This window comes from Asparagus officinalis, chromosome 8, assembly GCF_001876935.1.
Source record: "Asparagus officinalis chromosome 8, Aspof.V1, whole genome shotgun sequence".
Classification (NCBI taxonomy): Eukaryota; Viridiplantae; Streptophyta; class Magnoliopsida; order Asparagales; family Asparagaceae; genus Asparagus; species Asparagus officinalis.
Window position 1 is genome coordinate 21,191,600 of NC_033801.1, and position 13,362 is coordinate 21,204,961.

At 35.9% G+C, this 13,362-nt stretch overlaps 1 protein-coding gene and 1 pseudogene across 1 annotated transcript; one reads left to right on the plus strand and one right to left on the minus strand.

Annotated features, from left to right (window-relative positions):
* On the plus strand, window positions 120-9,608 carry LOC109820443 (inositol-phosphate phosphatase-like). The gene is made up of 12 exons (XM_020386584.1): window positions 120-192; window positions 324-379; window positions 472-522; window positions 3,046-3,126; window positions 3,196-3,299; window positions 3,405-3,489; window positions 6,619-6,673; window positions 6,796-6,839; window positions 8,851-8,919; window positions 8,993-9,093; window positions 9,196-9,252; window positions 9,350-9,608. The coding sequence occupies exons 1-12, from the start codon at window positions 180-182 to the stop codon at window positions 9,459-9,461; spliced, it is 828 nt and encodes a 275-aa protein (XP_020242173.1). The 5' UTR covers window positions 120-179; the 3' UTR covers window positions 9,462-9,608.
* Window positions 11,188-13,362, minus strand: part of LOC109820988 — a 2,636-nt pseudogene continuing 461 nt past the window's right edge.

Here is a 13,362-nt window from a genome sequence, read left to right on the forward strand (position 1 = left end):
TTTGAACCTGAACAATTTCATGCCAGGAAACAAAAAATAAAAGTGAGGAAAAATAAAATGAGATGGGTCCTATATCGCAATTATATGTAATGTAGGGGACCTTTAATACAAAATCTCCTATAAAGTAAAGCGCGATCGATCTCATTCGCAGCGAGCAAGCGTGAAAAAAATCACGGACAATGGCTGACAACGGTACGCGAGCTCTCTTCTACCAATTTAATTTACCTCATTTTCCTTTTTTAGAAAATTAAAAATCCTGAGTCAATGCTGAGGGAATTATTTGATTCGATGTCGATTTGCAATTTTTTGGTGGTAATAATTAGGTTCCCTTTCGGAGTTCCTCGCCGTCGCCGTGGATGCTGCGAAAAGCGCCGGAGAGGTTATTTGAAACCCTAATCTTGGATTTTAATTTGATGTTGTGAATTTTGTATTCAAGCTTTGAGTTTTATGGGTTTTAATTGGATGTTGCAGATTATTCGTAAAGGATTTCACGAGAAGAAGAATGTGGAGCACAAAGGGCAGGTGATACCTTCGATTCTCCTAGTTTCTTTAACTTTTTAGGTTATTTCTTACTCTTTGTTGTTTGAGTGATGTTGGTCTCTTTGTTGCCAATTCTGCTTTATAATGGAACAGGGAAACTCAAATTACAGTTAAAATTGGTTTTTAGGGCTTGCTATTACTATATTTTTTAGTTTAGATTGTTATTGGGAAGTTGAAGTTTGGAAAATAATGATTTACTCTAGGACTTAACTACAGGAGTCCTGTGTAGCCTGCATTGTGATATTTCTCTGCCAAGTATTAGCTAAGTGGAGGTTTAGCTGAGGACAGTATTATAATTAGCATTTGGATTTATCATTGTCATTTGTTGAAAAGGAAAGGAGGGGAAAATTTGGGTCTTTTTGTATTTCAATTAGACAGGTTTCGAAAATTTGGATTTGAATACAGTGCATGACTTTAGGTCTCAAGAAACCATCATCAGAACGTGCAACAAATATAGCCGAAGGGTGAGACCTTTTTTTTTGCATAGCGTGTGTTGATATTTTCGTTTGAAGTGTCAATAAATCCTTTGTTCTGTGCTGCAATACCTGCGTAAGGTCTCTTTGATCATCCTTTTTCTTTTCGCAGCCTCTTATCTTAAATATTCTAGGAAAAGTAAGAATTTTTGGGAAATCGGATTTATTGGGATATAATCACCAAAGCATTTTTTAAAGGAAACTACTCGTGTGAAGTGTCAGGAACTAAAGTTGCAGTATGGGTTTTATTGTTTGAGAATTTTCATTGTTGGTTGAACAGAAAATTTAGGGAACATGGGTTTAGTTATTATTAATTTCACCTGAGTCTGTTTTGAAGTATCAACTGTCAATATTCTCTTCCTGTTGTCTGCTTCTGTTTATTGTGGGCTGAAATTTTCAAGATTTTCCTAATTTACTGTCGCTGATGGTAGGAATTATCTGCCATTCTGCAGGGAAAGGATGAAATGATGCATGTTGATTTTTTATTTTTTTATTTATATTTAACTATTATTTAATTAGGCTATAGGGTTGGTTTATGCACTCTTGATTTTGGCATTTATTAATTGTTTTAATTGGGTTAATATCACTTTGATATTTATTCTCCATGCCTTACTTTGAAGGTTACATAAAGTTGAATTTTTTGAATCGATGCTGGAAATTTATGGTTTTTCATTTTTTAGTTAGTTGAATTTTTATAATCTGTTAGATAACTAAAGAGGTGGAAATAAGCGTACTAGATGTGGTTGCTTTGCATATGATTTGAAACTATTTCTTAATCTCCAAAATTTGGTTTATTTAGTGTTAACTATTCTAAAAATATAAATTCATGCATAGATAAGAACTCAAACTCACACCATATGTAAACTCCGATTATTGTTTTATCCACAATTTGTCATTTGTGTATTACACGTCAATAGTATGCCTTGTCCTGGGGCTTTTACAAGCCTAATTGCAGTCTGTTCGAAGTTTAAATAGGTGAGTTCTAAATAATATCATAATCTTTTTATGGTTTCTTCTGCTTTACAAGGTGTTAGAAACTAAAAGTTTGGAGGGGGAAAAAAAAATGTTTAATCCTTTTAGAATTTTATTGTTTGTATAGCAAATTCCAACAAGGGACGAGACAATTTAATTTGGCACTTTGTATGTTTTTGGTTTGTTATTACTAAAATAACTCACTATTGTAAAAGTTAAATATTATATCACGAGTTACACTGTTTCTAGTCCAACGTCTACAAGTTGAATAAATGTATTTGGGTGGGTTAACTTTGAACAATAATAGATATAGACCTATTTGTGTCTTACTCTTGCTCAAGGTTATCGATAGCGGATAGCGTCGCGTAGCGGTAAGACATCGCTAAGGCTTTTTGGGGCTATTGCGACAAAATAGCGGTAAAAAACGCAAAGTCAAATAGCGGTCTAGTTTAGATATATGTATAAATACTAAAAAGAGAAAGATTAAAGAAAAATCTAAAAAATCTAAAAGTACATATTTGATGATTTAAAGAGACCCTAAACATAAAATAGACAAGTAACCATCACGTAATATCGAAGATGACTGGAGGAGTCAAAGAGTTGTCGTCTTCGAGAAGAAGAGCTGAGCGGTGAGAAGACTGCCCTAAGAGGAGCTCACGACGAATGAGGTGAGAGGAAGTACTGAGACAGGTGCTAGAGATTATGAGAGGTGGCGGGAGTATGCCGAAAATCACAGGAGACGGTGGAATGAAATGGTGAAGGGTCGGGTTTAATTTTAAAAAAATAAACCTCAAACTGTTTTTATAAATAGCAGTCAAAAAGCGGATTTCGCATGCAATCGTCCACTATTTACCGTTATGGTACACTATTGACCGTTTTTGCGAATGGAAAGCGCATATTCCGCAATATGTCATCGCTATTGGGTGATAGCATAGCGGGAAGGGACCGCTAATGCTATTAGCGCCGCTGTTGCGGGGCTATTTACCGCTATTTATAATAGTGCTCTTGCTGTTTTGCTCCATATGCTGTTCTATAGAGATAATGATGACATTGAATGCAGGTTGATTTGGTGACGGAGACGGATAAAGCATGTGAAGATCTTATATTCAATCACCTTAAGAAACACTACCCTGAGCATAAGGTGAACTCTTTACCATCTGAGTTATACGCCTCACTGTGCCGAACTGTCAGGGTAATTTTGTTCCTGTAGTTTATAGGTGAAGAAACTTCTGCAGCATTTGGCACTTCTGAGCTGACTGATCATCCTACATGGATAGTTGACCCTCTTGATGGAACAACTAACTTTGTTCACGGGTAAATGGAATTTGTTCATTCTGAAGTATGCCATGTTAAATTGTTCTGTTCTTTTTATGTTCTATGTGGCCACGATTTTTCTTAATACGACTGAGTTGCTTTTAGGTACCCCTTTGTGTGTGTATCGATTGGTCTTACAATTGGAAAGGTACCTACAGTTGGTGTTGTATACAACCCAATACTTAATGAGGTATTTTCTTCTTTCTTTTATTTGGTTTCCTACTTTCTTTTCTTGGGTGTGTGTCTATGTGTGCTCTAACATCTTATTCTCTTACAGTCCTCGTAAATTTGTTCATAAAAATGTGCAAAAGATAATGTACATCACTAACTTCTCCTTTTAATTTAAGTTATTTGGATAGAAAGGATATTCATCAACAATTCATTAAATCTATCATAATGGTTGTCAACTTGGCTAGAAAGTTGCAAACATTTTGATTGTTTGCTGTTTAGGAATCTTGCATTTGACGTGGAAACAAAATCGTTAATGATTTGGACAGACACTATTTTAAATATGTGATGTAGAATCGTAGTTCATGTAAAATTGGAAAAAAAATGTTGGAAGTACAAATAGACATTAATTGTAAATCCCAGATTTATTAAAAGTAATCCAATATTCTAACTAATAAGAGCTTCGCCTAATTGTAATTTCTTGAGGTTGAAGATGAAAGGTAGTTATGACTCATGAGCACATACAGAATTGCCATGTTGAAATGTATAATTTTATTTTCACTGTTTGTAATTAAAAAGCTATGGTTTTGAAATAATAAGAACTGAAGCGCATATACTAATAAATGGTAACTAGTAGATAGAATTACAGTAAAAGCAGAAGCACTATGTTTTGATGAGCAGAACAAAGAGAAAGACATTTATTCTTAGTTCCAACTAAAAAATTCTTGTATATTTGCTTTTTTTTCAAAGAAAAAAGAAAACCTGCTCTATGTAAGATCAGCTTTATTATTATTATTATTTCCCCCTTTTCCCTTCTTTAACAGATAAATTGTGTGGATAAATAATGTGTAGGATTCTGTTTTTCCCATAAGTAGTATTTCAGTGTTCAGTGATATGTTAAGTACTATGAGGCTTGTTATATAGAGACCAACTTTAGCTATTAGGAAATAATTCCTCAATTTGTTAAGTTTTGGGTTTTAAACTTATATACTCCTCAAAAATGTATTATTAAATAAATATTATTAGCTTAACTTCAGCTTAAATAATAGAACGCTTTTTTTCTTATTTTATTTCCCTGTGACAGGAGAGGACTACTGTCTCTAGTCCTGACTAAGTTGCATATCAAAAGACGAAAGAATTCCTAACGAGGGTACAACTAAGAAGATACTATAAATAAATTGTTCAGGAAAACTTCTCTTGTACACAAAATTATAGCAGTCTTTACAAAGGTGAAGAAGAGCACAAGTGAAAAACACCAAACTTCTGTCGCTATACCAAAACAGTCATGATCCTCTAGATTGTATGCATTGTGCGCATTTAGAAAAGGAATACAGGTACAGGGCAGAGGACTTATATGACTACTCGATTTGCAAAAGCATATGGTTATTAATTTTTTTGCGCGATTCAGATCCATGCGAGAGTATCTATTCCAATAAAGAGATGTCAACGGTTTACAGGAGTGAAAAAAACACGATATTTTCAAAATTTTATCTGAGCTTTTGTTATATGCCAGAAGGGAAAAACAAGTTTCAGATGACAATCTCAAAACCTTCAAGTCACAAGTTTTGGAGTTCTCGATGCTATTACATTCTTTAGATAATTTAAAACAAGAATAAAAAGCAAATATGATACCTAATCTATTTTCAGTTCTGAGCTCAGATCTAAGATCCCACAAATAGCTGGTCTTGTCAACACAATGAGCTTGAAATAGAGAGAAGATGAGAGTATAGAGAGAAGAGCAACCTGAAGAAGGGAAAAGAAGAGGAGAAAGAATTGAGAAAGAAAGAATGTGAGAGCGGTGGAGGAAAGCACAAACCAAAGAAGGGGAAAAGAAAGCAAAAGATAGGTTTTTTTAAAAGGATTTCTCTCCACAATTTTCTTTCATTCTTTTTATTTTTTTGTTTATAGACATGGTGCAACAAATGAAACCCAACTCCAACCGATTAGTGCGGAGTCTCTCTTCCTTGTTTACTTGAGTTTTTTTTGGTTATCACAGACACAGAGCCCACATAATTTAGATTCTTAATATGAAGAATTCTAAGGCCGAGTGACTAACACTAAAATGGTTCAATTGCGAAGTTAAATTTAGGAAAACACTTTATTCACCACTATGTATGACAGGACAGTACATTACCAACCATGCCTAGAAAATTCAACATATAGTGTCACTGATATAAAAGAAATTGCAATATATTTAAATTTCAAATTTTCAAATAGCTATAGGTTCAGAAGACGCGTTTCAATGACAATGATCCTGAGAAGTTGCAATAACATTTGGTGTAAACAACATTAATTAACAACAGAATATATGTGAAGCTTACATGAAAATACTTTTTGATTTTGATGGTTGCTTGCTAAATTTCTTACACTAACTAAACAAACTAATCCAGTTTCCATGCAAACTTGGTTTGCAATTGCTTGTTAGTCAATGAATTTGCACATTGGTGTTTTATGATTGGTTGATTAGTAACAGAATTTTCTATAGAGATTCTTTTCTGACATCAAGGAAATAATGTCACATGTATCAGGAATTTACTCTATAATTCTACATTACATTATGCATATCTGATTTTCAATTATTCTTCTGAAATCTGGGCAAGTGAACTATGTTTCTATACTATGTTTACATCGCCAACTTTGCAAATTATACGTTAACTGTAACCCTGTTCTTTGTTCAATCACAATCTTGTTTAAGTTATAGTCAAGGTTACCCAAGTAGTTTCAGTCTTTCTCCATTATTTTTGTTAAATAAATTTTAAATTAAGGGCCAGAAGTTGTATATGGTTATTCTATTTTATGTTGTGTGGATCAGAACTCTCATAATACCAAATTGACTTATTTCTGGCCTTAAGAACAACAGGCTATGATTCTATACAATCAAACTGATTTACAAGCTGGATTAACCATTGTATTAGCTACCACAAACCAGACTCAATTAATACAGAGAAAAAAAACCTGTCCAATGTACTCCAACATTTTTTTTTGCTAACTTGTAAACATTATCATTTGTTCAGGGCTCTTTAGATTTACAAAGTTTGTTATATGTATCTGCATAGTAGTAATTTTAATTGTTTTATCTCTGAAATGAGATGCATAATCTGTTTTATGTAGTGTTGTTAGAAAATAAAAAAATTTGTAATCTGATTTGTAGCTTTTCACTGGTGTCCGAGGGCAAGGTGCTTTCTTGAATGGAGATCCTATAAAAGGTAAGATAGCTCTGGTCTGCAGTATAATATTTTCATGATAGAATGTTCAACTGGAGGAATATTCTTTTAGCATTTTTTTGACCTTTAATTTCCTTTTGATTTAATTTTTTTTTTCTTTTTAGCATCATTGCAATCTGAGCTGGTGAAGTCCCTGCTCGTGACAGAGGTATGAAGATAGTTCACAACTTCACAATATGGTTTCTTCAAATAGTACAAGTCTTTTGATTTTATGCTCATAGTACGTGTATTGCAGGTTCCCATGTTTGCCATATTTATGCCACTTCAGTACATGTTATTTTTACTATAAAGCCTTAACCCAAATTTTTGGAGTAGGTCACATGAATCGTTTTTTCTGCCGTCATTTCTGTTGAGGGCAATTTTCTCTTTCTAACAGCCATCTGCTGATCTTTTACTTATTTATTTCATGTTTGTTTAGGTACATCTGAGTCGTTCCAACTACCATTCTATCACTGCTCATAACTAAAGTGTGAATATATTTCTTACTTTTTTTATCTTAATTTGACGTCGTTGGTCTCTTTATCAGAGCTTTATTTTATGAGGATTAGATCAAATCATAGCAATACTAATAATGTAAACGTTTCCTAAGATCTTTTGGGTTTATACAATATATTGCACCATTTAGATCAGTGGTCATTGATAATTAACGAATTAGAGGATCAAAACAGTATGTGGATGGTAAAACTGGTAAACGCGCCACAAAGAGTTTCTAGGAAATTTTGAATGGTCTTATGGTGATGGTAAATGCATGACTGGCACTGTTCAAAGCATGAATTGTTCTGTTTGGAGGAAGGATATTTTTGTTGGTGGTAAGCCTTACTGTATCCAGAGTTGGGGAAATTTCATCATGATAGTTTCTTCTTCTTCCATACTTTTTTCTTTTCACCAGTGTTTGGTATCAAAACCGAAGCGAAGATGCAGGCTAATCTTCAATGATTTCTCTTCAACAAAAGCAAATATGCTGTCAACTTTTATCAATTACAGTGATTCAAAGTAGCCATCAGGCTATCCAATTTCAAACTCAAGGTTGAGTTTTTTCAATTTTAAACTTGATGTCGAGGTTTACAATTAGGGAGATTTGATGTAGGATGACTTTCTCTTGGAAAATCATGAAAAAAAATGAAGGAAACTAAAAAAGGAAAAACTCGACTTTAATTCGGAGTTTCTTTTAATATTAGAATTTTGGTTTCACTAGAAACTTTCATGTGGACTTAACTGATTACCAGTTATGAATTGTAATTGATTAGGAACCTTTTTAGAATCTAATTATTAGGAAAGTTTTTATTTTGGTATGATTATATTTCTTTTTGTTAGAGATTAGTTTTTTGTTGATCAAGATTTATGTTTATAAAAGACTTCATTTTGTTCAATATAGTTATTCTGAAGATGTTATGGAAAAGAATTATGATTTTGATGGATTGTTTGATTTGATTTTAGGTATGAAACTCTATGTTTGAAAGTGGCACCTTATTTGCATGAGCCCATTAATTTAGATGGGAATCTATTGATCTAGGCATGATGCCATTGATCTCGGCATGAGACCAAAATCTTAATCTTTTTCCTCCTGTTCTTCTTTTTATTTTTCCTTGCTTCTTTTTCCACTCCCCGTTACTAGGGATTACATAGGTTGGGTGGGACACATGTTTTGTTAGAATCTAATTTCCCTTATGTGCCTTTGACACACATTGTAGTTTGATTACTGCATCACTTGGAAAATCAGCCCTTACTGCTTGTCTAAATTTAAAATGGAAATACTCATTGTCAGGTGTGAAAAGATGCTTGCATATGTAGTAAGTCTACGCCTGTTACTAAGGGATGCAAGGGGCGTACACGCGCTCATGCGCGCACAAACACATATGGTACTTAGCACTCATCCTTACTAAGCGACTTGATGCAAGTTAAGACCAGCATCAAAGTGGGGCCATGTATTTTTTGTCTACTCAGAAGTCTTCTTTATAGAGGAATATATTCGTAGATTTGAAGGCATCCATAGCATGAATGGGATATCAAAACCATTCACCAATAAGCTATCTCTGTTGTTTCGTCTTCAACCATCCAGTCTTCTTACATGCATTACCCTGCACATACTTAGGAATAATTAACAGCTATAAGAATGTCATCTGGCCACATTTAATCCCTACTTCTGAATATTTGAACAGGTTGGAACAAAGCGTGATAAATCAACTGTAGATGCCACAACTAACAAAATTAACAGCCTATTATTCAAGGTAAACTTCAAAGTGCTCTAAGCTTATACAATCCCTTTACTGGAGCTAAAGTCTATTTGTCTGCTATGATCAGGTGAGATCCCTTAGAATGAGTGGTTCTTGTGCTTTAAACCTTTGCAGCATTGCATGTGGTAGGATCGATCTCTTTTATGAGCTTGGATTTGGGGGACCTTGGTAAGTTTGTGTGATAATGGCCTTACGCAGTTTGTTAATGCCCAATTTCCCATGATTACATTAAAAATCACTGTTGATTTTGCTCCATTTCTCTGGTGTCAGGGACGTGGCTGGTGGAGCTGTGATTGTTCAAGAAGCTGGAGCCCTTGTTTTCGATCCGTAAGTCGATTGTTAAAAACAGAGGGCATAAACTACGTCGTCATATATGTAAATATCCTTTAATTATTCGAAACTAATGACCATTTGTTCTCATCAGGAGTGGAGGAGATTTTGATATAATGTCTCAGAGAGTTGCAGCTTCGAACGTCCATCTGAAGGATTTATTTACAGATGCATTAAGGGAGTCAGGGATTACTCAGCAACCTTGAAGGTCCGATCTTTTACTAGATTTGCCTATTAAACTGCAGATGGTGCTGTATACCTGATTCTTCTATATGCATGTATGTTGATTTGAAACCTATAACAAGGCATTCTTGTCCTTAATAATAAAGTAACGTTCATATTTTCTAGACTGATGATTGGATCCCCTGCTGATGGTTGTACTGATTTTTTTTTCCCCTTTTCTACAAAAAAAGAGGATATTAGTTGAAGACCTGCCATTTATTAGTTGAGCACCATGTGATAGACAAGTCTCAAGTGTTGTGCATGTGGAAACTAAGTGCTTACTTTGAACTAGGCAATACAATTTTTGGTCAGATATTGGTCATCTAGAGCCCATCCCTTTAACCTAATTTTAGAACAGTACTTTCATTTGTCCAGCTAAGCTTTGCCGGAATATTAACCAAACTTGTCCTTGAATCAAAGCGTAGCATCTGGCTTGTCATTTTCGGTAGGACGGGACAACTGTGCTCATTGGGGGATGTAGCAAGTGAGACTCCAATGGAGTAGGTGAGGTTGGTTGTTGCAGGTGAAGACTTACGCTGTCCTGTCTGAAATCAGCACTTCCCTTTTTCAGGCTGCACCCCTCAATAACCTCTATATGGCCTTATGCTGCATAGATACGCACTTATCTTCTCCTGGACTCTTTGAGATGTTAAACATGTTTGAAAGTTCAGGATTGGGTTGCCTCTGCTTCTCCTCTGAATGGATTACTCCTTGAAGTTGCAACTCAGAATAGGCTATATTTATATTGATTTGCAATTTGATAATTAAAGGATTGCAGGATAAAAAAGTAGGAGGGGGCGAGGGTTAACTTCATTTTTATTGATTTGCAATTTGATTATAAAAGGAGTCAAATAAACTAAAATGCTGAGGGTAGGTTACCTAAACATGATAATCTACTATTGGTGATGTTTTCATGATCTCACCATTTAGTTAAGGATTATAATCTAATGATGATGTTGTTGTGATCTCACAATTAGTAAGAGTTGCATATGGGTTTTTTTTTTTTGGGTGGGTAGGGGGGGCGGGGGGGGGGTTGCTGTGGTCTATTTGTAGTTAATAATACTTAACTTATCTTTTTTTTTTTATCTTATTATTAAGTGTCCAGGACAGATTTTTCTGGTAGTTGAGCTTACATTTGTTTAGTATTTAATGACAAACGTAGACCTTAATTAGAGAGCTTACATTTGTTTAGTATTTAATGACAAACGTAGTCCTTATTTAATTAACTAGAAGAACAGCTCATACTTGTTAAGGACGCACAAACACACAACAACTATTAACATAATAATAAGGCAATGCTCAGAAACAAAAACACAGCTATCTATGTGACATTAGAGTCATCTTGAACAGCAGACAGCTCACAGATTTTCAATCACTTGTCCATTTCTTTAGTCTATTAGAGATGAGAACAAGGTTCTTGGTCTTGCTCACCATCATAAGGATAATTTTCACTATGATTTCCCAAATCTCGCTGAGGGGAAAGTTGAGGAATGACATCCATCACAACTCAACTTGCTGTATTTCGTTGCTAAGTGATGCTTGAAAATTTCTACAGTAAAAAAAAAAATGGACCGTCTATTCTTTTATTTTTCTTTCTTCAACGTTGGAAGTTTTCAATGTTCAGGATTAATACACAGCTTGAATCTTGCAAAACCTTTGAAGCAAACCAACAAGAAACAGTAATTTGTTAAACACAAGATACCATCAAAATTAAACAAAATATGATAAGAATATACAATGGAAATCCTCAACGAAGCATCACGATACATGGCACAAGAAAGTAGGGAGAAACATAAAAGCGGAAAAATGGCAAGCAAAGATGCGCTAGCGAGCGATCTAACATACATATGCCTAACACTAGAAAGAATAATATGTAACATACATCTCTCCCTCAATACAAGAATGTATAACAGAACCTGAACTCAAGAAGAAAGACACACTAGAGCACAAGCCTCTCTGAACTCCTATACACCATAGCCATTGGTACCATTGGTACCATTGGCTCCACGGTGAGATTTCTCGTTGCTCCTCGATTTCCTCTTCAGAACAATAAGCCATGTAATAGCTTCCAAAAGTACTGCAATGCCTCCAAGGGTTGCGATAATGGCAATATAGGCATGCTTCCACCCTGATTCGGGCTTCAAGATATCGAGACCCTTGAAGACGTTGATGACACTCAGGATTATAACTGTGTATCCAACTGCATAGTGGTATATGTTCCAATGGAATCGGTATTTGTGGTCCTTGTTTGGCCGCAGAAGCAATGCAAACACCTAAGGATATGACCAAATACTTCCGTTATATTCATAAATAATAACGTAGTGATGTCTGGTAGGAATTTGCCTGAAATACGAACTAAAGTAATTTGAAGGTTGCAGAGATGAGATGTTAATATCAATTTATGAAATGTGACATGATGTTGCATATCTAACATCCTAATTTTAGGATACGTTAATGGGTGTTTGGTAAAATAGTAAATACTACAACTACTTGGGTCAGGAGCATAAAAAATGTATGAATTGACATTATCTATCAAACCGGAACGAAGAGGAAGGACATTGAAATTGAAATTGTCTCTCTAGTTCTATGTTCTTCACTTCAGCAATCCTGATCAGAACAGAGGTCACTAAATGCACCAATTAAGAGAAGTGATACGATTATAATTATTCGAGAGATGAGAATTGGAGATAGGTCTAAGAGAACTTTGGTTGGAGAAAAACAATATGATAATGATTAACTTAGTAAATGAGATAACCCTTAACAGAACTCAATGGAAGAATAGGATTCATGTAGCTGATCGCAAAGATTTCAGGTTAAGTCTTTGCTGTGGTTATTGCATTAGTTACGATCCTTGTCATCAATGAAATTTTCTGTAGCAAACATAATCAACTTCTCAACGTTCTAAGTTTCTAGAGATCGTGTGTGAAAAATTTTAAGATATTTGTGTTAATCTGAAAAATAGAGGGAGCACTAGAAATACCTGCAGAGTAGCAAGACAGAAGAGGGTAATCCCGATATTTCGGTGAGGGTAGTAAGTGACTCCGGCAGATTCACTTCCGAGCTTAAGGCCAGTTCCCCATCCAGCAACCCCAACAATATATGCTGAGCTCTGGCAAGCAACATGGAGGTAAAACCAAGCAGGATCAGCTGACTTGAACGCCTTCAGATACCTGGCAATGATGGCTCCAATAGGTAACAGAATTCCCCAGCTTATAGCGTTTAGGATCCCATGGGTCTGGCATAACACGAATTTAATTTGGTTAGTAAGGGAAGACTGTTATGGTGGTGCTGCTGCTGCTGGTGGTGGTGACGAGAGTATTAATTATCTGAAATATTTTGAACTATAAGGTTGCTGTAAGTATTGGTAACTTTTTCTTGGTAACTTTTTTAAAAAAAGAAAGAAAACGGAATGTACTTTCTCTAAACTTACATTTCTCCGGCGTTGCCTCGATGGTCCGAGAGCCCCGCCGCATCACCAGAAACAGGTCCAAACTCCCCGCCGACAGAACATTGTCCCACTGGTAGCATGCCCCGCCGGAACACCGTTACTATCAAACGCCGTCCCCGCCTGCCACATCCTGGTTCACCCTCGTCCTATTCTTCGGTAACTGGACGCTCGCGTATATCGTCATCATCCCAGCCCCGTACTCGGCCTCCCTCCTGTAAACGGGGAAACTCAAGGACTCGTTCTTGATAGCTGGCGTGTAGCTGTCCAGCTTTGTGGTGAACACGGTCAGGGCGGAGGAGGAGGCTTTGGGAAAGGCGATGAGGGCCTCCGCGCCTTGCATGCCGGAGGAGGAGGGGTTGAGGGCCCACGCTACCCAGCCGGAGGACGACTGCGGGCAGCGGAAGGCGATGTCGGCGGTGGCGTTGGAGGGGTGGTAG

Coding starts and splice junctions, on each gene's coding strand:
- LOC109820443 (XM_020386584.1), top strand. Junction 8,920..8,992: donor TTAACAGCCTATTATTCAAG/GTAAACTTCAAA, acceptor TGCTATGATCAG/GTGAGATCCCTTAGAATGAG. Junction 9,253..9,349: donor GGAGCCCTTGTTTTCGATCC/GTAAGTCGATTG, acceptor TGTTCTCATCAG/GAGTGGAGGAGATTTTGATA.